The sequence below is a fragment of the Primulina eburnea genome, chromosome 8 (genome assembly GCF_022965805.1).
Source record: "Primulina eburnea isolate SZY01 chromosome 8, ASM2296580v1, whole genome shotgun sequence".
Taxonomy (NCBI): domain Eukaryota; kingdom Viridiplantae; phylum Streptophyta; class Magnoliopsida; order Lamiales; family Gesneriaceae; genus Primulina; species Primulina eburnea.
Window position 1 is genome coordinate 4575362 of NC_133108.1, and position 23853 is coordinate 4599214.

Below are 23853 nucleotides of genomic sequence, written 5' to 3' on the forward strand. Positions count from 1 at the left end.
AATTGTCCTCAGTTGCGAGGTGGAGCAGGATCTGGTTCCGGATCTCAGACGACTGTTCAGCAGAGGAGGCAGGGTCAGGCAGTGGGTAGTTCAAATCTTCGACCTCGTGCCCAAGGTCAGGTTTTTGCGCTGAACCAGGATCAGGCTGCAGATGAAACGGAGAGAGTCATAGCAGGTACTTTTCGTTTATGCGGTATTCCTGCTTTTGTTCTTATTGATACCGGAGCATCACATTCATTCATTTCTGCACGATTTGTTAAGCGTCATAAGTTACCGTATGTTTCTCTAGACGTCATTCTTTCTGTTTCTACTCCGATGGGTCATTCGGTGTTAGCGAAGCGTCTAGTGATGGGTTGTCCCTTAGATTTTGAGGGTAACGAATTGATTGCGAATCTTATGATCCTGGAGATGGAAGATTTTGATTGTATTCTAGGTATAGACCTATTGACTACATACCGAGCTACCGTGGATTGTTACCAGAAGCTTGTTCAGTTTCGTACGACTGAGAGCTCTAGTTGGTTTTTCTATGGTGAGGGAGCGCGACCTCCGATGCCGGTGGTATCTGCTCTGAAAGCCTGTCGTGCTTTAGAGGCGGGCGGGGAAGGCTACCTCATCTATGCGATTGATTCATCCACAGATAGTGTTGGTCTAGATAATCTTCCAGTGGTTTGTGAATTTCCTGATGTTTTCCCAGATGAGATTCCTGGTTTTCCTCCGGTTAGAGAGGTGGAATTTGGCATTGAGTTAATGCCAGGGACTGCACCGATTTCTCGTGCCCCCTATCGTCTTGCTCCGTCAGAGATGAGAGAATTGAAGCAGCAATTACAGGATCTTCTTGATAAAGGTTATATTCGCCCGAGTGTTTCACCTTGGGGAGCTCCAGTCTTGTTTGTCAAGAAGAAAGATGGATCTATGCGATTGTGCATTGATTATCGCCAGCTGAATCGTGTGACGATCAAAAACAAGTATCCATTACCTCGTATCGATGATTTGTTCGATCAGCTTCAGGGTACCTCTGTTTACTCCAAGATTGACTTGCGATCGGGTTATCATCAGATGAGAGTTAGGGATGATGATATTTCCAAGACTGCATTTCGTACTCGATATGGGCATTACGAGTTTCTAGTTATGCCATTTGGATTGACGAATGCGCCAGCAGTGTTCATGGATCTGATGAATCGAGTCTTTCGGGATTTTCTAGATCAGTTGTGTTCAACAACAATTGAGATGTAATAACGATGTTGTTATTTCGTTTTGTTCATCTTCTAAGCCTGATTTCGAGGACGAAATCTTTTAAGGGGGGGAGAATGTAGTAGCCCGAATTCCAAATTAGGTAATTAACGGATTAATGGTGATTAAGAAGGTTTAATGTGTAATTTTGACCGTGGTCATGATCGGACGGACCGAAGATGGTTCGGTAGCACCGAAGAGTTCGGACGATCCGAAGTGGGTTCGGTGGATCCGATCATGAGGTGTCAAGAGTTGATCGACACGTCAGTTTACATGCAAGTTCGGATGATCCGAAGTGTAGGTTCGGTGGATCCGATCATGAGGTGTCAAGAGCTGATGGACACGTAGGAGTTCGGACGTTCCGAAGTGGGTTCGGTGGATCCGAACATAGCCTATAAATAGTGCTCGGATTTCCTCATTTTGCATTGCAAATTCTTGAGTTGTGTCTCATATTTGAGAGGTTTGGAAGGTTTCTAGGGTTAGTTGTTGGTCGAGCGATAGCCAAGAGCTGCCAGGATTGGTAGTGTAGCGACGCCTGAGTTACGAGGCAATCGACATCAAAGGGCTGTCGACGGACGAAGGTAAACCCTAAACCTTTGGTAGTACTGGTTTTGCTAGTTGAGCATGGTAGTATTGTTCATTGGGTATGCTTTTGATGCGTAGGCTTGTTCTAGACCTGATTAGCGGTGTTGCGTAAGGCTAGGCTTGCTGTGATAGAGGTACGAAAGTACTATCCGAGATATCCTGGTCGAGTATACATCCTTATATGTGTTGCATGATTATGTGGTGCATTGATATATGTCATATGATGCATGCTATTATGTCACGTTTTATGATGCATGTTGCATTTCATGTTGAGCCGTATCTCCTTCGAGATAGCCTTTACTGTTGAGCTGTATCTCTTTCGAGATAAGCTATATCTTCTGGGGCCGCTCAGCCCTGTCTTGTCTTGTGGACGCATGGACACCGAGAGTACACAGTGGCCGACGGGTCCGGAGGGCTTCGGTGATCCGGGACATTTTAGGTCCACGTCTGTTCTTGTAGTGGATGCAGTGACCCAGAGGAGTACCGCGCGGCACTATCCACTTGGCGCCTCTAGACTGAGCATTTTGAGATCCTTTGTGACTCCTGTTTCTTGACTACCCTGGTATCATATCATAGCATGTGCATTTCATATAGGCTTGTATACTCATGCTTTTGTACTGGGCGTTCTTATCGCTCACGTCCTCGGTTTTGTTTATCTTGGACACCCCATTCCCACGGGGCAGGCCTCAGGTTGGATGGCTCAGGAAGAGCAGGAGGAGGACAGTGAGTAGCTGGTTGGTTTAGGTTTCAGTACTATTCTATTCGATATGGTTGTACCGAATATTTGTGAGTTGTTCTGATTTCGATTGGGTTGTATAACTATTGTCGTTGGCCATATTTCCGCTGTTATCTCTGATTATTATTAATTAAGTTAATTGCATGCTTAGTTCTTGATTAGTAGGTGATTCTGGAACGGGTCACTACAGACACACCCCATACACGCTGCAAAAACAAAAGAAACAAGCTGGTAAAACGTTGCTGTCATGGTGGAGAGGAGGGGTTGTGTTTGGGTTTTGTGGCTTTGCTGGGTCTTGGCTTGGGACCTGGGCTAGCTAAGGACGTGGTTGAGTCAAGGAAAGAGTCCTAGCCACGCAAGGACTCGAAAACCAGGGGCTGGGAGGAGTCCTTGCCAACAAGGACTCCACCCGAGAACAAGCTGTGGAAGTTGCGCAGGTTGGCCGCTGTTGCAGGGAGGAAGGGGCTCGGCCTGGGGGCTCTGAGCTGGACTAGGTCAAGTGGTTAGGGTCCTAGGAGAGTGCTTTAGGGGATGGTTCAAGGGCTGGCTGGATGGTTGGGTGGCTAGCAACAGAAAACAAGAGTCCTAGCAGGAGTGAAATTCTCGGCAAATGACAGGTGCTGCTGGTGTAGCTTCGGTTTTAGGGGCTTGGGTCGTTCCAGGGCCTGGAGCAGTGGTTATGGTAGTACCTTAGGGTCCTAGGTTGAGTCTTGTGGTGGTGGTTCATGGGCTGGATGGTCGGGTAGAGCGCTGGAACCAGAAACTCGAAAGCTGCACAGAAATTGGCCTCACATGAGGGGCTGTCACGTTTCTGATTTTTGGGACTTAGGCGCGGTTCTGAGTAAAAAGGGGCTTAACCATTGTCTTAATTTGTGTCTAAGCGTAACATCTAGGGCCTGGTTCGGGTCCGGTTTGTTGGGGAATTACCCCGAAGCGATGCCGATCACGATGATAATAGTACCCAAAAATGCGGAATAAAACAACCAACAAGAATACAAAAATTTACGTGGTTCACCCAATATATGCTACATCCACGGAGCACTGCAACTTTTATAACCGGGAGAAATATTACAACAAGTGTATACACCAATACACTCAATATCTCACGATCCCAACCCCGAGTATACCGAGAAAATATTTTCTCTAACTCACAAAAGAGAATTCCTGCACTCAAGAAAAAAATACACTCCTTTTTTCTATGCACTCTCTTTTTATCAAAGCTGAAAAGCTTTTGATTTTGGGATACAATAACTGAAGGAATTGAGCTCTATTTATAACTAAATTCCTCGTTCAATTTTATAACAAAACCGATGTGGGATCTGTGATTTATATTATTTTATTTAATGTGTGGACCCCACCCCATTAAATTCTTACCTAACAATTCTCCCACTTGAAGACTTGATTCCAATCATGTCTTCACACCATCAGTGCAGCAGCTCATACCTCCTTTGTTAGTCCAGGAGACCAACTGAAGTCAAACACAACTTCAGTTTTTCAATGATAACAGCCTTCGTGAGCATATCAGCTGGATTCTTGCTTCCAGGAATCTTCTCAAGATTCAAGACTCCATTCACCTGATCTCTAAGGATCCTCATTCCAAGGATTTGTTTTGCAACACCCAAATCCTTCAAAGCAAATTCTTTTGATAACTCTTTCTCGAGTTTATCAATCTCCTCCAGACAAGCTCTTGCTATCAACATATCATTTACATATATCAGTAGTATGATATAATAACCATCAAGCTTCACATAACAACAGTGATCAGCCTGATACCTCAGAAAACCATCATTATTCATTACACTGTCAAACTTCTTGTACCACTGTTTTGGAGCTTGTTTGAGACCATACAAGCTCTTCTGAAGTTTGCACACCATTTTCTCTTTCACTCGTACTTCAAATCTCTGTGATTGATTCATTTCTTCATCTAGATCACCATAAAGAAACGTCGTCTTTACATCTAACTGTTCCAGATGTAAATCTTCTTTTACCATCAATCCAAGTACAGTCCTGATAGTAGTTAACTTTACCACCAGAGAGAAAATATCAGTGTAACCAATGACTTTCTTTTCACCTTTTACAACAAGTATTTCTTTGTACCGCTTGCTACCGTCATATTCTAACCGGTACTCCCACTTGCTCTGTAAAACCTTTGTACTTTCAGGAAGTTCTGACAACTCCCACATGTGATTGGATGATAGTGAATCCATCACATCTTCCATGGCTAACTCCCACTGTTTAAAGGTCTCATAAACATCCGATTTATTTTTCACAAAATAAACCCAAAATCTCCTGCTCGAATCGTCAACAGTAGAGCCATAATATCTTGAGTGATCTCCAAGGAATGTCACAGGAGATGGTCCACATACATCAGTATGTACCTGTAGTGACCCGTTCCAGAATCACCTACTAATCAAGAACTAAGCATGCAACTAACTTAATTAATAATAATCAGAGATAATAGCGGAAAAGGTCAACAAACGATAGTTATACAACCCAATCGAAATCAGAACAACTCAGAATGAAAAGAAAGTATACGGTACAACATATCGAATCAAAAAGATACCGAAGAACTAAACCAACCAGCTACTCAACGTCCTCCTCCTCCTCCTCCTGAGCTGTCCAACCTGAGGCCTGCCCCGTGGGAATGGGGTGTCCAAGATAAACAAAACCGAGGACGTGAGCGATAAGAACGCCCAGTACAAAAGCATGAGTATACAAGCCTATATGAAATGCACATGCTATGATATGATACCAGGGTAGTCAAGAAACAGGAGTAACAAAGGATCTCAAAATGCTCAGTCTAGAGGCGCCAAGTGGATAGTGCCACGCGGTACTCCTCTGGGTCACTGCATCCACTACAAGAACAGACGTGGACCTAAAATGTCCCGGATCACCGAAGCCCTCCCGACCCGTCGGCCACTGTGTACTCTCGGTGTCCATGCGTCCACAAGACAAGACAGGGCTGAGCGGCCCCAGAAGATATAGCTTATCTCGAAAGAGATACAGCTCAACAGTAAAGGCTATCTCGAAGGAGATACGGCTCAACATGAAATGCAACATGCATCATAAAACGTGACATAATAACATGCATCATATGACATATATCAATGCACCACATAATCATGCAACACATATAAGAATGTATACTCGACCAGGATATCTCGGATAGTACTTTCGTACCTCTATCACAGCAAGCCTAGCCTTACGCAACACCGCTAATCAGGTCTAGAACAAGCCTACGCATCAAAAGCATACCCAATGAACAATACTACCATGCTCAACTAGCAAAACCAGTACTACCAAAGGTTTAGGGTTTACCTTCGTCCGTCGACAGCCCTTTGATGTCGATTGCCTCGTAACTCAGGCGTCGCTACACTACCAATCCTGGCAGCTCTTGGCTATCGCTCGACCAACAACTAACCCTAGAAACCTTCCAAACCTCTCAACTATGAGACACAACTTCAAGAACTTGCCATCCAAAATGAGGAATTCCGAGCACTATTTATAGGCTATGTTCGGATCCACCGAACCCACTTCGGAACGTCCGAACTCCTACGTGTCCATCAGCTCTTGACACCTCACGATCGGATCCACCGAACCTACACTTCGGAACGTCCGAACTCCCACGTGTCCATCGGCTCTTGACACCTCATGATCGGATCCACCGAACCTACACTTCGGAACGTCCGAACTCCCACGTGTCCATCGGCTCTTGACACCTCATGATCGGATCCACCGAACTCACTTCGGATCGTCCGAACTCTTCGGTGCTACCGAACCATCTTCGGTCCGTCCGATCATGACCACGGTCAAAATTACACATTAAACCTTCTTAATCACCATTAATCCGTTAATTACCCAATTTGGAATTCGGGCTACTACAGTACCAGCTCCAAATCCGCCGATATCGGTTCTCTGACCTCTTTTGAAAAGCTCACCTTTTTCTGCTTTCCAAAAAATACAGCTTCACACAGCTTGTGCTCAACGATCTTTAATCCCGGTAGCTTTCCGTTTGAAACAAGCATCTTCATTCCCTTTTCACTCGTATCCCCAAGCCTACTATGCCATAGACTTGAATTAGCTCCAGCATCCACAGCCGCTAATTTATTTCTCAAACTGGAAGTCATATAAAGTGTTCCAGTTTTCTTTCCTCGAGCAACAATCATGGCTCCTTTGTTCACTTTCCAGGAACCATCACCGAATGTCACATTGTGGCCTTCATCATCAAGCTGTCCCACCGAGATCAGATTGCGTGTCAATTTTGGTACATGCCTGACTTTGTTGATTTTCCAGACAGATCCATTTGACATCTTCATCCGTACATCACCCATGCCAACAATTTCCAAAGGTTTTCCATCAGCCAGGAAAACATTTCCGTAATCGCCAGCGATGTAATTATCAAATACATCGCGATCACCAGTGGTATGAAACGAAGCTCCCGAATCCATAACCCAAGAATCAACAGGGCTTTCCATGGATAATAGCAGAGCATCGTGTACTTCCTCAGTGACAGCATTTGCATTATTCTTCGTTGATCTGCAGTTCTTTTTCAGGTGACCAGTCTCACCACAGCTCCAGCACTTCAAATTCTTTTCAAAGTTGCTTTTGTCTTTTCCATTTCTTTACTTAGACCTACCGCGCCATCGGTTAGAACTCTTTTCGCCACTCCTGCCCCTTCCTCTGTTCTTGAGATTTAGAGCAGATCTCGATGATGTTCCTTCACCCGAGTCCATCCTGCGAACTTCTTCGGCAAGAATTTGATCTCTGACATCATTGAATTGTAGCTTTCTTTTTCCAACAGAGTTGCTAACCGCTGCTCGCATCGGTTCCCAATTGTCTGGTAAAGACGCCAAAAGAATAAGTGCCCGAATCTCATCATCAAATTTAATTTCAACAGATGTTAGCTGTGAAACAATCGTGTTGAATTCATTGATATGTTTAGCCACCGATACATCTTCTCTCATCTTCAAGTTAAATAACTTCTTCATGAGATGGACTTTGTTGTTTGCTGATGGCTTCTCGTACATGTCCGATAAAATGGACATCATCTCCTCCGTTGTTTTTGCCTCCGCCACGTTATGTGCCACGTTCTTCGTTAGGGTCAATCGTATTACACCTAACACTTGTCGGTCAAGAAGCTTCCAGTCATCATCCTCCATCTTTTCCGGCTTCTTTCCTGATAGAGGTTGATGCAACTTCTTACTGTACAGATAATCAATAATATGTAGTCGCCATAACGTGTAATCTGTACCGTCGAACTTGTTGATTCCCGGTCCCGATCCATCATCTCCGGCCATCACTTCTCTAGCCTTAACAAAAAAACTAAAAAATCTTTTCTGATGTGGAAGATCAGACAGAGCTGCAACCACAGAGCATACTCAGAATTTTAAAGAATTTTCACCACAAGGCTCTGATACCAGTTGTTTGGGAATTACCCCGAAGCGATGCCGATCACGATGATAATAGTACCCAAAATGCGGAATAAAACAACCAACAAGAACACAAAGATTTACGTGGTTCACCCAATATAGGCTACATCCATGGAGCACTGCAACTTTTATAACCGGGAGAAATATTACAACAAGTGTATACACCAATACACTCAATATCTCACGATCCCAACCCCGAGTATACCGAGAAAATATTTTCTCTAACTCACAAAAGAGAATTCCTGCACTCAAGAAAAAAATACACTCCTTTTTTCTATGCACTCTCTTTTTATCAAAGCTGAAAAGCTTTTGATTTTGGGATACAATAACTGAAGGAATTGAGCTCTATTTATAACTAAATTCCTCGTTCAATTTTATAACAAAACCGATGTGGGATCTGTGATTTATATTATTTTATTTAATGTGTGGACCCCACCCCATTAAATCTTACCTAACACGGTTCGAGTCGGTTTAAGCATGAAGTGGTTAGAAGCATGTATGTCTCGTTTGCTCAAGGGTGCCTAGGTGGGTTTTTTGGCTGTTTCTGCAGCTTAGGTTTTGGAGCTTAGGTTCAGGTCCAATGGGTTATAATGGTTCAGTAGGGTCCCTAGGTGGGTAGGCTAGGTTTTGGCTCGAGGTGGCTCGGGCGTGGCTCGAGTAAATTGGGAGATGGCTCGGTGGTTTCGATAAGGTGTCAAAAACGAAAATAATAAAGCTAAAAATGAATCCAGGGGTCCACGGGGGTGGCTCATGACTTGGAAGGGTAGAATAAATATTAAAAATGCTATGTCTAAAATTTGGGATCAAAATAACGAGTTTTGGATTTATTCAGGATTTAATCGTCTCACAAGACGCTAATTAACGAATTAATTGAAACGCGTAGTTTTAAGCTTAAATAATTATTATAAGTCTAAGTTTTTAATTTGGGAATTTTATATTAAAGTTTGGTTTAATTCGGGATTAAAACGAAGTAATATGCTATATTTAAGGATTAAATTAAAAGTCATCGATTTAAGCTAAATAAAAATATGAGAAAATTCATGTAGCCTTAATTAATTATTTGGGACATGATAGAGTCAATGAAATTAAGAAAAAGTAAAAAACGTGAAATTTTACGTCTAGGGGTCAAACGGTCATTTTACACTTAGAAATTAGTAAACGTCATGGCAGTGTTCTGAATGCTGTTTTATATGCTAATATGAGTATTTGGAATGTTTATGAATTTTTATATGTTCAAATGTTATTTTAAATGTTCAAGGATATGTATATGTTAAAATGTTATTTTTAAAACGTTGATGGATTTTATGGTTTAATTATGGATATTTAGAAGACATGTTGAATGCTTGGTTTAAAAGAAAAATGTTATATGCATGTTTAAATTTTATTAAGTGATGAGAATATGAAACGTTGAAGGAAGTAAAGTAAGTGTGACTAATACGAGGATATGTTGGAGATATCGTGAGGGTTATGGTCCCAATGGGAGCCCGACAATCGTGTTTCCTTGGATACAGATATGTAGATGTATACGATGATATGTTAATACGTAAGGCCAAGGCCCAGTTGACCGGTGAGAGTGTTGCTGGTATCCCCGCCGCCCAGTACTGTGGTTACATATAGATGAATTCATCGCCCAACACGTAGATGTAGATGAACACGAAAGTCACAATTAACGATCTGAATTCAACGAAAAGAAAAAGGAATACGCATATGTTGATGATAATATGAATACGAATATGTTGAGGATGACATGAATATGTTTATGAAAAATGATTATGAAAATGTTTTTAAAGTTTATGCATGAAAATGTTTATGAAAATGGTTATGCTTAAATTTTATGCATCTTCATTAAAACAATATTTTAAGTACAAGTATTTTTCACTGTTGTATGTTATCTGTATATGTATTACGTTGTTATCAAGATTATGGTGTGTTGAGTCTTTAGACTCACTAGGTGTGATTGATGCAGGTGATTATGATAATAATGTTAATGGAGGTCTTGATGGTTGACCTTGCTGGACTGAAGGTGCACATAACTTGAGGACCGACGCTAGTTTTCCGCACTAGTTATGATTTATGATTTTAAGTTATGTTAAAGATTTTTTTACGACGATTTATTTATGAGTGGTTTTTGAGAGGTTATAGTATAGACTATACTTTTCGAATAATGTTTTTGGGGTTGATAAAATAGTTGGTTGTTTTACTTTTAAAATGGTTCCAAAATATTTTATGATTCAGCCGAATGCTATGTGAGTTTTAAAAAAAAAATTCTAGTACTTTTTAAGCAAAACGAATAAGCAGACGTTTCAGAGATGCTTTCTTGTTGAGAAAAACTGTCTTTTATGCAATATTTGCTTCCAAATAGATGGATATCTCAACCTTAATTCGATATTAATTCATGATTTGCACTTGATTTTAAATTTTATGTATTTATTGGCTTGAAATTTCAAATACCACGTATTATTTAATATTTTTGAATTTATTATAAGTCGAAAATAAATTCTTATACATGTCTATAAATAATGACATGCCCAAAATTTTGGGTTTTTACATCTCTCCCTCTTTATTGGAAGTTTTGATCTCGAAACTTGAATTGGTTTGAGTTTCGAAAAAGTTGGGATATTGCTTGTGCATTTTCCCTTCAAACTCCCAAATATTTTTCTCGTTCTGCGTGGTTTGACCATTGAACCTTGACGTAGGGAATGATACGTCATCTCTGGTGTCTACAATTTGAATAGAGACATCTTTCATATTTCAGTTCTTCCCCAAGTTACTTTTGATTATGAGCGGTTCAATTTATATAACATGGCTTGGGTTCGGGATGTATTTCCTTAGTTTAGAATTGTGGGATACATTGTGGATTCTAGACATATCTGGTGGCAATGCTATTCTGTTGGTCAATGTGTCAATCTCTCTAGAATTTCGAATTATCCTACGTACCGAGGCGGCAATAGTACTCTACTTCCAAAACAATGCTTCCTACGACTGTCCCAGCTATAAGCATGAAGAGCACAATTGATATGACAATTGTGTCCACAAATCGTATTCGGCCTCGCTTTACAAAAATGATTAACTCGAGTTGCATAGAAGTCAATTGTAGCTCATTATAAACTCATTTTAAATCTTTAATTTTTACAACGTGGGACAAGAGGTACGAGACTTTATGCCTTTTTGAACCTTTGTAATGGTATTGCATTCTTCAGATGAAAATGTTATTCTAGAATCAATAGAGGACGAGGAGTCACAAGATTGTATAATGGATTTGCCTCAACCTATGTCTTTAATATTTGACCTTCGGGTTGAATCACTTAAACTTGAGGATGAGATCGATCATGTTTTGAATGCATTGAGGAAGTCTCAGGAGCTTGTATACATTCTTGCGGAGGGCTTTCCATTCAAAAGGATCACATTATAAATATCTATCAACAGCTTGACAAAGAGAGGCTTGAGCTTTCTCTAGATGCAGCACTGAAGGACCAAGACTAATTAGTTCTGGATTCTGTCCTTTGTCGGATTAAACAGATAAAACGAGAACTATCCACACTCAAAGACATGGAAGAAGTTTCAAAGGGATTTGGAAGAGTTCCGAAACATATTCTCGAGGAACAATTTGTGCTCGGTGTTGAGCACTGAAAAGATGGATCCATGCAGTATGCAGCGCCAAAAGCAACATGTAGTGTTTCAAAATTTTCTGCCCCGAATGTTTTAATCTGCTTCAAGAAAAAGTTTTCCAAGGAAATGATTTGTGAATTTGATGTTGCATTTGGATTGATGGATTTGATTATGAATACAAAAATTGGTTTCGAATTACACAGTTATCGATAAAATTGCATGAGTTTGCATAAAGTGAAATTGAAATTCAATTCAATTTTATTCATTCAAACAAGTCTACGGATTTGAAATACATCGTCTCAGATACATTAACCCAAGTAAAAGCCGAGTTTTTTTTAGTAATTTTTACAATATCATGTAAATTTAGTTTCTGGTCTAAGTTTTCAAGTTTTATGATGCAGTTGGCTATATAATCTAGAGTCTTGACAAATCATATGTTATTTCCAAATAACCGACATATTGCATCACCCCCTTAGGACTCGGCTCACACATACAAACTTCCATACCAGACGGAGATGTCTTAAAGATTGCAATGGCCATGTTAACATCCCATTCAGAGAAAAATAAGCTCTCAGAGTCTCACTTATTTGTCAAGTTTGACCACTTCACCCGTTCCACATTAAGAATGTTTAGATATATGTGAGTTTGCTTCGTGCTTCAAGATAATCAAATCATTGTCGGGCAGCAATTTTTCTATTCAAGTTGTAATTTTTGTATTCCACATTTGGCATGTCTACGAATTGCTGTTGTCTCATAGTATGTATATTCATATATTTTTTTAAAAAATAAGAATGTTAATAATAGAAATGATAAACTATGGTTCCCTGTTTATTATTTGAGTTACAACTCCGAGAGCAATAGTCCTTCCTAATACTCGAAGAGATGCTCTTCCCAAAGCTCTACATTTACTATATTCTTCCGCACACATGGTCTCTTGCAAAACCACCTGAAATTAGGAAAGAACCAACGCACTTCAGCTTGTTACCAAATATCATTTATCAACAATTTTCAACCAGAGAAACCAAATATAAAAAATTAAAACAGACGAACAAAACCACAAAGGTAGTAACCATTAGAAGTGATCTGGGTTGAAATTTTATTTTTTTTCAGTATTTTGATCTTGAAAACTATAATGGGAACTAGGAGGGGGAGAATCCAGGAATCATGTACTAACCTCTACCACAGCGTTCTGCTTAGCTAATAAACATCTTGGAAGCTTCTTTGTAATCTTTCCAGTCTTGGGATCAAGAAGAGACGATAACTTAACAACTCTAGCAGCCCCTTTTGCATGGTGTATGTGAATTTCCAACTGCATATATATCCATAAAAAATGTAAAAATTACCCCCATAAAGTACACACACTGAGAAACCTCTACACGCTATATTCATGTTATTAAACCTGAGAGCCGATTAGTATTGGAGTGGATATGTCCAGCACAAAAATCTTTAGTTCCAAGTGGTTTGCGACTGGAACTGGGAAGTCAGGGTGGCACAAAACACCTCCATTCGTGAGATGATTGCCCTCGATACCTTGCAAATTTACAGTCACATTGTCACCAGCTCTTGCGATGTCGCAAACCTGGGAATCCCGTTCCAAAGATCTGATGGTCGCTATTTCTCGTGAAGGCATAATCAGAACCTGAAACCAAAGAAGACTGTAACACATGCAGATATTGCACTTTTCAGGAAGCAAAACTATGTATATAATTTTAATTACACTTATGCAAGTTAAATAACCAAAAACATGAACAGAAAATTGATCCTATCTGAAAAAACTTTTCAAACTTGAATCCGTCCTTAATTCCATACAAAATGTAAGCATCCATTTCGCAGATTCGACTGAAAATGATGCATCTAATGAAATGCTTTTGTTTTATTAATGAAGTTAGCGATTTCATCAGCTGATTTGTTGAATCTATACAGATATAATATTAACCATTAATACACTAGATGGAGCAGCTGTCACAACACAAGTGAACTGATCGGTCATTAAAATAGAGACAGAAAGATTTATAACCTCCATTCACTAAATGGAGCTGTTCATGAATTCTTAGACCCTCCAACTTGAAAGTAAGTAGTTACGAAACGGAGCATAAAATGACTTTTGAACTTTGCTATAAGTTTGTAAGTATGAAGTAAAGAGCTACAGTATCTTGTACCTTTAAACCAGATCGAATAGCTCCAGACTCCAATTTCCCACATGCAGAAACCTGGCCTTGTGATTGTGATAGTGATTTCATAACCTCGCATATAGGCATTAAAGGTGGCTTGGAGTAATCTCTTGCTGGAAGTTGCAGAGAATCTATTGCATCCAACAAAAAATTCCCCTTAAACCTGTAATGCAGTAATTTCAAAATGGGTTAGTATGACAATAAATAGATGCAAAAAGCTGAGGTAGTTTTTCCATACAATTGAGAAAATAATGAAACGGAGAACAATGTGTGCAGACATGTCCAATCATTGCTTTACAAACAGCAATCTACAGCATCATCTTGAACTTCTTTCCTCATCCACACACAGCTATAAAAGCAGATGCATGGTATAAAGGATCAAGTGCTCATGACATCACCTCATTACAAGGACACACAATACATAAAAAGCTTACTTCTCATGTGAGATGAATACTATATATAGAGCATGGAGTGCTAATGACATCACCACTTACAAGGATACAAAATATATAAAGTACTTTTAATTTGCATAATTGACAGTAACGTATCACATGCTGATAATAAAATTTGCACATAATTTAATGCCAGGTTAAATGCAATTTGGGATTCAATCAGGCATGCTATGTCATTCGTCCAACATATACATGATGATCAAAGTTGAAGGAAATTTAAGTTAATTAGTAAACAAAAAACTGGCAAAAACTTCACTTCAGCCATAAATTCTCAAGTACGGTACATTGAAAAGTAGGAGGTGCCAAAATATATGCTCCCTATTGAAATATATATATATATATATATATATATATATATATATATATATATATATATATAAAATAATAATAATAATAACAATAATAACAGCAAAGAACAAAGAAAAAGAAACATAAGAGAAAGCTGCGACTCAGGTTACTAACCAAGACGACGTCAGATCAGATGGATTTAGCAAGTTTTGATTTTCCATGGCACTCACTGGAATCCATGATATGGAGGAATCTTTAAAACCACAAGAGCGGAGAACTGTTCCCAGTTTCTGCTTTACCACATCAAATCTTTCCTTGGAGTAGTTCACAACATCCATTTTGTTAACAGCGACTATAATTTGATTGACTCCAAAGCTTCTAATTAGCTGTGCGTGCTCTCTTGTTTGCCCCCCAACAGCATCTACACCTGCTTCAAATGAACCCATTGAAGCATCTACTACCAGAATGGCGGCATCTGCCTGGCTTGCTCCAGATATCATGTTTGGAACAAAATCTCTATGTCCAGGTGAGTCCAGCAGTACAACACGAAATCTTCTAGAAGTGAAAAAGGCTACACCCACAGTCATGGTTATACCCCTTTCCCTTTCTTCAACACTTTCATCCAATGCCCATGCAAATGCAAATGACCCTTTCCTCTGTTCAAATAACAATCGCATATATTCAGAAAATCAATCTAAAAGCATGAAAATAAGCAAGTAAAAAAGTTGTGACAATACCTGTTGTTTAGCCTCCATCTCATTTTTGTGCATCTCCTTCCGTGATAGTTTTCCCAAAAGATGAAGCAACCTTCCCGAAAGTGTTGATTTTCCAGAATCAACATGACCAACCTAAGCATTTATGAAGAAATTATAAACAAAGAATGTGTGCATATTACATAATTAATTAAATATCATATCAGAATTTGTACCATAACTTACAATTGCGAGATTAAGTTGACTCAATCCATCATCTACGTTGTCAGGACTCATCCATTTCTCCGGTTTATATCGTGGAATTGATGTTGCCTTATGATCACTGGTAAATTTGGTGTTTCCAGATTTGGAAGGTAAAGAGACATTGCTTGCAGAATCATCAGAAATAACAAGTTTGTTTCCACTGCATGAAGCCAATTCTTTCTCTTCAACTCCAGTCTGTTTCTTTCTTGACAATAAAGACGAAGAGGAGTTGTGCCCTTTAGCAGCCACCTCTGATTCAACTGCCATCTTTGTCCCTTTTTCAAGAAAGATGATATAGTGACGCGTTAATGTTTGCAAGTAAAAGGTATGTTAATGATAAAGCAACCAAATAACACAAATAAACATAAACCAGAAGACAAAAAATTCGAGTTATTCCTTACCCTGAAGTACTACTAAAATTTATGTTCTATAAAACAAAGTAAAGACAGACTTTAAACTGCAAAAGAGTGGGATTCAATTTCAGTACTACCTTTGGAATACAATTTCAGTGTCCGCAAACCATTTGATACTAAATCATCTGGAGACGGGGAATCAAACTTGAAAGGGGCTGCAATCAACAAGCGTAAAGTCAAATAACAAAGATCATGGTCACAAAGTTCAGTAAAAACACTTGTTAAATTGTCTTGAACAATATTTTTATGACTTTTCATCTCATGATCATTAGTTAAATTCAAACTAGTTCTGACCTGAAGTAACTTTGTGAAATTTTTTAGAGCTAAAAGCCCTATTGAGTTCAAGAAAATCAGCACGGTTATTTCCATTCTCGCATGAAGTAAAGATAATCTTCGGTGGAAATACATTTTCCTGTTCTTCAAAGAGTGCAGAATTTATGGGTGTCTGTTTCCCCGATGATGCAAAAAGAGACCTGGCCATTATTGATGCTCCAGAGCTAAAAGCCCTATTGAGTTCAAGAAAATCAGCATAGATATTTCCATTCTCGCAGGAAGTAGAGATAATCTTCGGTGGGAATACATTTCCCTGTGCTTCAAAAAGTGCAGAATTTATGGGTGTCTGTTTCCGCGATGATGCAAAAAGAGACCTGGCCATTGTTGATGCTCCAAAAACTTTGCATGTGCCACAAACTGCATGGAAAAGATCTATTCTAAAAAACATGATTGAACTCTCACTCCTGGCTACTTGGCTTATGTAAATTGGAGAAAGGCAAAAGTGTAAAAAAATGCAGGATATCAAAGCAGATGAAACCGGGAAAGAACTCATTAAACAAAGGGAAGTGGTACATCCCTGGAAGAGCTCAAACTAAGACAAAATATGCCTTTGAGATGCAAATGAGAAAACCAAACACATGAAAAGGGAGAATAAGCCCAGAAGCAACAAAGTTTGTTGTTCTGTTTTCGGACACGTATCAACATAATTATATCACACAACCAAAAGTGAGGTTATAAAAATATTATACCTGCAGTGGCCTTCCTTCTGGTATTATCTTTGAGCAAGAGGTTGCGTAAAACTCCACAGATGTCACATGAAGACATACTATCTTCATTATCATATGTACAAACTGCGCAACGCCAGACCCCAGTCTTGAGGATCTCTTCTTTTGCCTTTGTGCGAGAGGGACCTGTCACAGATAAGCAATGGAAAACTAAGAATGCATTGGAGAGAATCTGAACATGTTTATCGTGCAATGGCCAAGGAAAATAACGAACAACTAGAAGTTAATATAGACTCAGTAACACATGACATAATTGCTTTCCTATGAGCTCCCTGCACATTTGATGCTCGGAATTTGCCGTAATGAACTCAAACAAATTAACACAACCTCGGTTTAAAGATTAACAAAATCAAATCTTTCACACTAAATAAAAGAAACAACCTTAAATTTTTCCAAATAAATAATGAACCCTTTTGTTCAAAAACTACAACCAAGAAAAACTTCCTCGTGCAATAATACATACGATTTTCGATAAAATGAACCAGGTTAATTTCTTAATATAAAATACAAATATGTAACTGCTTCCTCGCGATAATGTAATTTTCACTTATCATAGAAGGGTTTAATGGAACCTGAATAGATTCATCGTGACCAGAGACGGAGCCAAGAGGGGGTTAGGTGCATTTTTTTAATTTCAACTAAGCATGTTCATATTTTCTTCACGCATGCAAGAGATATAAAAACTCACCATTTTCTTCCAATTCATCATAATCATCTTCATATTCATAATCATAGACATCATATGCATCATCATAATCAACACTGTAGCCCGCTTTACGAGGCATGTTCACGAACCCTGCATACAGAAGAACATCTACCAGTTATGATCATACAAATCTAAACTATCAACAGATTAAAATAGTTGAATTAATTGCCACTGCCAAAACAACATAGCAACATCACTCTTTGAAATCGATAGAAGAGTTGAGACACGAGCAACCTCCTACCTCAGAAATCAGATGACCAACCCACAATAAAGTGTCAATATCAATGTCCAAACACTCTGCAGTTGTTTTTTATAAACGAGATTATCCCCGAAAGGCCTAAGCTTCTAGGGTTAAAATAAGGCAAAATCCCGAATCCAATCTGAATTTGGATATGTTTGGAAGTAAAGATTTAGAGAGATTTGTGGACATTTAGATTTGTAAATATTAGTTTTAACAGTTTGTCAGTTGGATTTTATAGATAGAATTGGATTTTATAGGTTACATTTTATCGGATTTAGATTTAAATAAATCTAAAAAATATCCATAATAAATTTTTTAAATTATTGTGATTCTAATATCTTTATATGTCATGGATAAATTAAATGATAAATTTATTTATTTATTATTTTGTGTATTTTTTATTTATAAAATTAGGATATGGTTGAAGAATATTTAATTTTAAAATAATTTATTTCGTATAATTTAAATTTGAATGTTTAGATTTTATGTTTGATTATTTTATTTTAATAATTTATTTTGTGTTCATTAACAGTAGTTAATTATATAAGGATGCGTTTAGTTTGAAGGATAAAAAAAATTAATGATTAGTAAGTAAATGATAAAGAAAATTATTGTTGTAGCAATGTAATATATGGTGTTATGTTTGGTATGATTTTTAAGTATAGGATAATTTTGAATTTTTTTATGAAAGGACAAAATTGCCCTTTCTTTTTTTTTTCTTCTTCCACTCCGGCGGCGGCGGCGGCGGTCCGGCGGCGGCCGTCAGCGGTCGGTGGCGGCGGTAGTCGGTTGCAGCGGCGGTCCGGCGGACGGCCGGCGGTGGTGGCGGCGGTCCGGCGATGGCGACGGTCAGGCGGCGACGACGACGGCGGTCGGTGGTCAGTGGCGGCGGTCGTAGCGGGAAGTGGTGGTAAGTTTGGATATAGGAAAAGGGTAAAATTGGAAAAATATGAAGGATTAAGCGTTGGATAAATAGTCCTAGGGGGTGAGAATGTATTATTTAACTCACCTAATATAACCTAATCATTCATAGGAGGATAGACTTGGTTAAATAATCACTCGTACCAAACACGTGATTAGGTGGGTTAAAATAAATAAACTCATCTAATCACCCTTACCAAACGCCCCCTAAGAGTTTATGTAGTTTATATAAAACAAATATATAATTGAAATGGTATAAGAAAATAAATGATAAAATTAATTTTATTTTTCAATTTTTTAATAATGTGAATAATATGTTTTAAATATTGATTTATGTAAAAGATAATTAAAGTTATTTTAGTAAATTTTTAAATTTTCAAATTCAATTCTTGTTTTTTCCAAACAAGAAATTAATTTTAAATTTCAAACCAAACACAAAATAAAATTCTAAATCTATAGATTTTCAAATCCAATTCCAAATACAATTCTACTTCCAAATCCAAATATAAAATTTTAAACATCCAAACACACTGTAAAATTTTGGATGGATTCTAAGTAGAATTCGTGTTTATATATTCTTAAATAATTAATTAATAAAATGTAAAACTAATAATTTCGATCTATTTATAAATTGATTAATTAAATGAATAATATTATTATGTTCACATATCTAAATTGCGAGTTAATATTAAAAATCTATTGGACTATCACTAATGTATTTTCGCATGTATTTATCACTAAAAAATCTTTCTTATATTTTAAAAGGTTAGAATTAAATTTTGATTTAATTATAGAAATTACGAATTCTAAAATATTATTATTGAAGAAAATAATTAAATCTCTCAAAGTACAAAATGGGTAAATATAAAAGTATTAAATATTAATTGCCCGCAAAGATAGGGTTAACATTGACAATGTTTTAGGTTTATCTTTTAATATCTAAAATATTAAAGAATGTGGTAGTGCAAAATATAAACTCTAAAACATTTTTCTTTATCCATATCTTATAAAATATTCTTGAAACTTGGTATTCATCGTAGGATTAAATAGATATCCATCGTTTATCCTTAAATTTAGTAGTATAAATAGACTTAAAAGTTTGTTTGTAAATCATCCAAGTTTTTACAATAGTTTAAATTAAATTAATCTTTAAAAATATATAGGCTTTCATAAATTATTATTAAATAAAAACGAAATTAATCATTTGATAAAATATAAAAAAAATCTTATATAAATTATGATTATAATTATATAAACAAAACATGTGTGCATAATTTACTAGTTATTATAATTAGATAGAGACTAGAGGAGTTTAATCATACTTTATTTCTTTTCAAAAAATAAAATAAATTAATCTTGATTTACTTATCTGGCTATTATGATTTTGACTCAAACACAATATATAAATTATCTTCAAAAAGATTATTATTCATAGTGTGCGTACGCCACACGTTGTAATGAGATTTAAAGCTATGAGACTACGGACCAAAGCGAACAATATCACAACTGGTACCGTTACATTTGATATTAGAGTCAGTGTGTGTGTGAACGTCACACGTTATACGACGAGTTTTAAACTCGTGAAACAGAAGAAAGCAAACAATATCATAATTGGAACGAACAGTTATAGATATTCTCTTAAACCTCTAACTCATCAAAAAGCAAACAAATATCTAAAAATAACTCTTGCAACACGTCCATATAACAAAACTACAAATGCACATAACCACACAAATCAAATATCATAATCGACATTTGAAAAAATAAAATAGTATTTTAAATCACTCTGTCCATTACAACAAATGCTCAGCCGATTTATCCTTTCACAATGAATGCAAACAAAACAATATAAAGTTTGCAACATGATGAACTAAAACAAAAATAAAAATAAAAAACATTAAACGGTTTGGTATTAGTCAATATTGAATTCAATAACAAATAATCAATCCACCTTTAAATTTTAAAAATTGAAAGGCGATCAATCGAATGAAGCAGACAAGACATCAACACTCAGATAAAGAATCAAAATGAGACAACATTTTCATGGTTCGGCATTCCATTGCCTACATCCACGAGAGTCACCAACTTCATTAAACCAATTCAAGTTTTACAATTACAAACAATGATTCAAAATAAATGAAAGATTAAGTAAGTAGTTTATTCCTCTAACCAATTTGACAACCTTTCACTTGAACTTCTTTGAATCTTGTTCCCTTATTCCTCCAATTTCAATATGTGAATTCTCTCTGTGTTTTTATCTTGAAGAATGGAAGAAATCGAAATAATTCATGACCGACGAGAATCGGTTTTTATAATTTTCAACTGCTTAGCCACCATTGGCCAATTCCATTTTTCCATCCAACTTGATAGACACCACTTCATCAAATTCAGATTGAAAAGCCTAAAATCTATATGTGAGTGCATTAATTTATTCGAGAATATTAGACTATATTTAATAATTATATTTTGCTTCGGAAAAAAATCATTTAAAATTTTGATGGATGAATAAATAATTTTTAATATTTTTATAATATAAGTATACATTTTAAAATTTGATTTATGTTATCCACTTAATAAATTTAAATATCAACTAACTTGTTTCATAAGTAATTATTAATTTACATGATGATAGAATAATTAAATGTTCTTATTTTTATATATTTTATTTATATTTATAGTATTATTTTATTTCTTACTCTCTACACTAAGTAAAATTCAACCCAATTTGAGTTATCCATGAATTGATTTATCTATAAAATGGGAAAATTACGTTTTTGATCTCGTAATTAGCACGTTTTCTAGTTTTGTAGTTGTTAATCAATTCACAGTTTTAGTACACTAACTTTTTATTTTTTTTTTGCGATTTCGGACTTTTTCTAGATCCCAAGTGATGACCGGGAAATGCTTGTTTGGCAATCAAATATGCTGACACTGACTAATAAATTGAGCATTTTTGGATTTTGGAGGGAGATTAATACTTTTTACACCTGGTCATAAAACATTAATTGTTAATTAATAAATATGATATTCAAATAATATGAGAAGGAAAAATGGGAAATCTTTACACATTGAAATCAATAAATTTGTTACAAAAATGAAATAGTGCTCCACACTTTCTGTAGTTATGTCGTATGTTTTAAACAAAAATATATTTTAAAAAAAAATTGAAAAATGCTCACCAGATTTCGGTGGATCCCCTTGAATATTCTTTGTAACTTCGATTTAGTCGTTGGTCTAGGGTTAGGGTTTGGGTTTGGGATGGGAATGAATGTGTTGATACTTTTGGGGAAAATAGAGGAAGGCAAATATTTCAAAATTCCACTATAGATAAATTTATTCGAGAATTTTCAATCTATAATACACGAACTATATAAATATTTAGAAATTTTTTGTAATTTTCTTACAAATATATATTTGCATGAAGTTTTGATATGTTGTATACTTACCGTACACACTTATGTGAACACCTGATGAGATGACTCTCATATACTGAATTGAGCAATCGAAACGTGACGTTTGTTCTGCTGTGCGGTTTAAAAATTTGAGTTGTATCATTACTATGATTTATAATTTCTGATAAAACATTAAACAACCGGTCCTACAATTGATATAAGACAAGGTTATGTGTTCAATTTTCATTGATTGCTATTAGTGCAATTATTGAGAGGAAGATTGTTGGGTACAATAATTGTCGATGCTAAGCAGACCAACCGAAACGTGACGCTTATGCTGTTTTGAGGTTTAAAGATTTGAATTACACAATTAAAACTAGTTATAACTTTGGTAAAACGACAAACACTCGATTCTACGGATGATATTATATATAGTAAGTCCGCCAAACGTAATATGCCATGAAAAGAAATGCACATCAATTAATGCATTCACCTTTATATATATATATATATATATATATATATATATATATATATATATATATATATATATATATATATATATATATATATAAATATTAAGTAGAGTTGTTGCTATATATAATAGATTCCCATAAAAAACTTAATGCTAAAAAAATAAAAAATAAATGAGATTTAATATCATTAATTAATTAGTTTTTAAAAAATAATAATACGCCCCCTGATACATATAAAAGTAGAATTATTGCTATATATAGTATATATCAGTAAAAAATAATATGATATAAAAAGAAATACTTATTACTATTAATGCATTAAATATTATATTAAAATATTTGAAAACAAGTAAAAAATAAATATGTAATTAAATATGAAGTATTTTCAACTTTTTAAAAAAAAAATATAAGTTTGAATATGAAATCGTTTGAAAATACAAACTACATTTAGATGTCTACATAAGTTATATAATTTCATTTAATTTCAATTATAATTTTGAATTTTGAGTTATTTTTATATTTTTTAAAATTCAAATTTTAATCTGATCTCCTTAAAAATATAAAATAAATTTAAATGTCTACATTAATTATATCATTTTATTTAATTATTTGTTATTATTTTAAGTTTTATGTTACTTTTTCTATATTTTCTTATCATTATTATCTAACATGTAAATGAAATATAATTTTTTTATATGATATTATGTTTTTTTAACCTTTTTAAAAAGTGTCGTCCTGAAATTTTGATGTATCAAATTGTTATTATTATTATTATTATTATTAATATTATTATCATAATTTTAAATATAAATAATTTTAATATATTTTAAAAAATAATTAAAATTTCTATTCAAAGTTTATCATGACAAATTTTTTTGAAAATTTTTATTTATTTATTTTAAAATTTTAATAAATAAAATAATATATGTTTTTGAAATATTTGAAAATTATTATCTAATTTTTGCGTTATCTCAAATGACCTAAACAATTTGATATAATATTTTTTAAATAATATTTAAAATTTAATTATATTTATTACATTATATCTATAGTTTTAAATATTTATTCAAACGTTAATAATTAATCATCTAATAAATAACAAAATGTTGTGAAAAAGTAAAAATTTATGGTAAAAAGTAAAAATCTCAAACACTCAAAATTTACCAAACTACACACTTTATAATATTTTT

General features: G+C 35.7%; 1 protein-coding gene across 2 annotated transcripts; it reads right to left on the minus strand.

Annotated features, from left to right (window-relative positions):
* Nucleotides 1-12358: 12358 nt before the first annotated feature.
* On the minus strand, nt 12359-18072 carry LOC140838580 (uncharacterized). Of its 2 annotated transcripts, none has more exons than XM_073205000.1 (12): nt 17875-18072; nt 17616-17723; nt 16892-17053; nt 16164-16574; nt 15947-16024; nt 15439-15731; nt 15238-15348; nt 14675-15156; nt 13749-13923; nt 12989-13228; nt 12764-12898; nt 12359-12535 (listed from the first exon to the last, which is right to left on the minus strand). In XM_073205000.1, exons 2-12 carry the CDS (start codon nt 17710-17712, stop codon nt 12404-12406), a joined length of 2316 nt encoding a protein of 771 aa, XP_073061101.1. In that variant the 5' UTR covers nt 17713-17723; nt 17875-18072; the 3' UTR covers nt 12359-12403. The 2 variants fall into 2 exon arrangements, with proteins under 2 accessions (XP_073061101.1, XP_073061102.1); XM_073205001.1 differs by having other exon boundaries at nt 16164-16559; nt 17875-18071.
* Between the last annotated feature and the right edge of the window lie 5781 nt (nt 18073-23853).

Bases quoted from the DNA above. Each gene is read 5' to 3' on its own strand.
- LOC140838580 (XM_073205000.1), bottom strand. From the start codon at position 17,712: ATGCCTCGTAAAGCGGGCTACAGTGTTGATTATGATGATGCATATGAT. The intron at 15,349-15,438 runs GTAAGTTATGGT...ATAAATGCTTAG, and splicing joins GTCAACTTAATCTCGCAATT to GTTGGTCATGTTGATTCTGG. The intron at 13,924-14,674 runs GTTAGTAACCTG...ACTGCATTACAG, and splicing joins TCTGATCTGACGTCGTCTTG to GTTTAAGGGGAATTTTTTGT.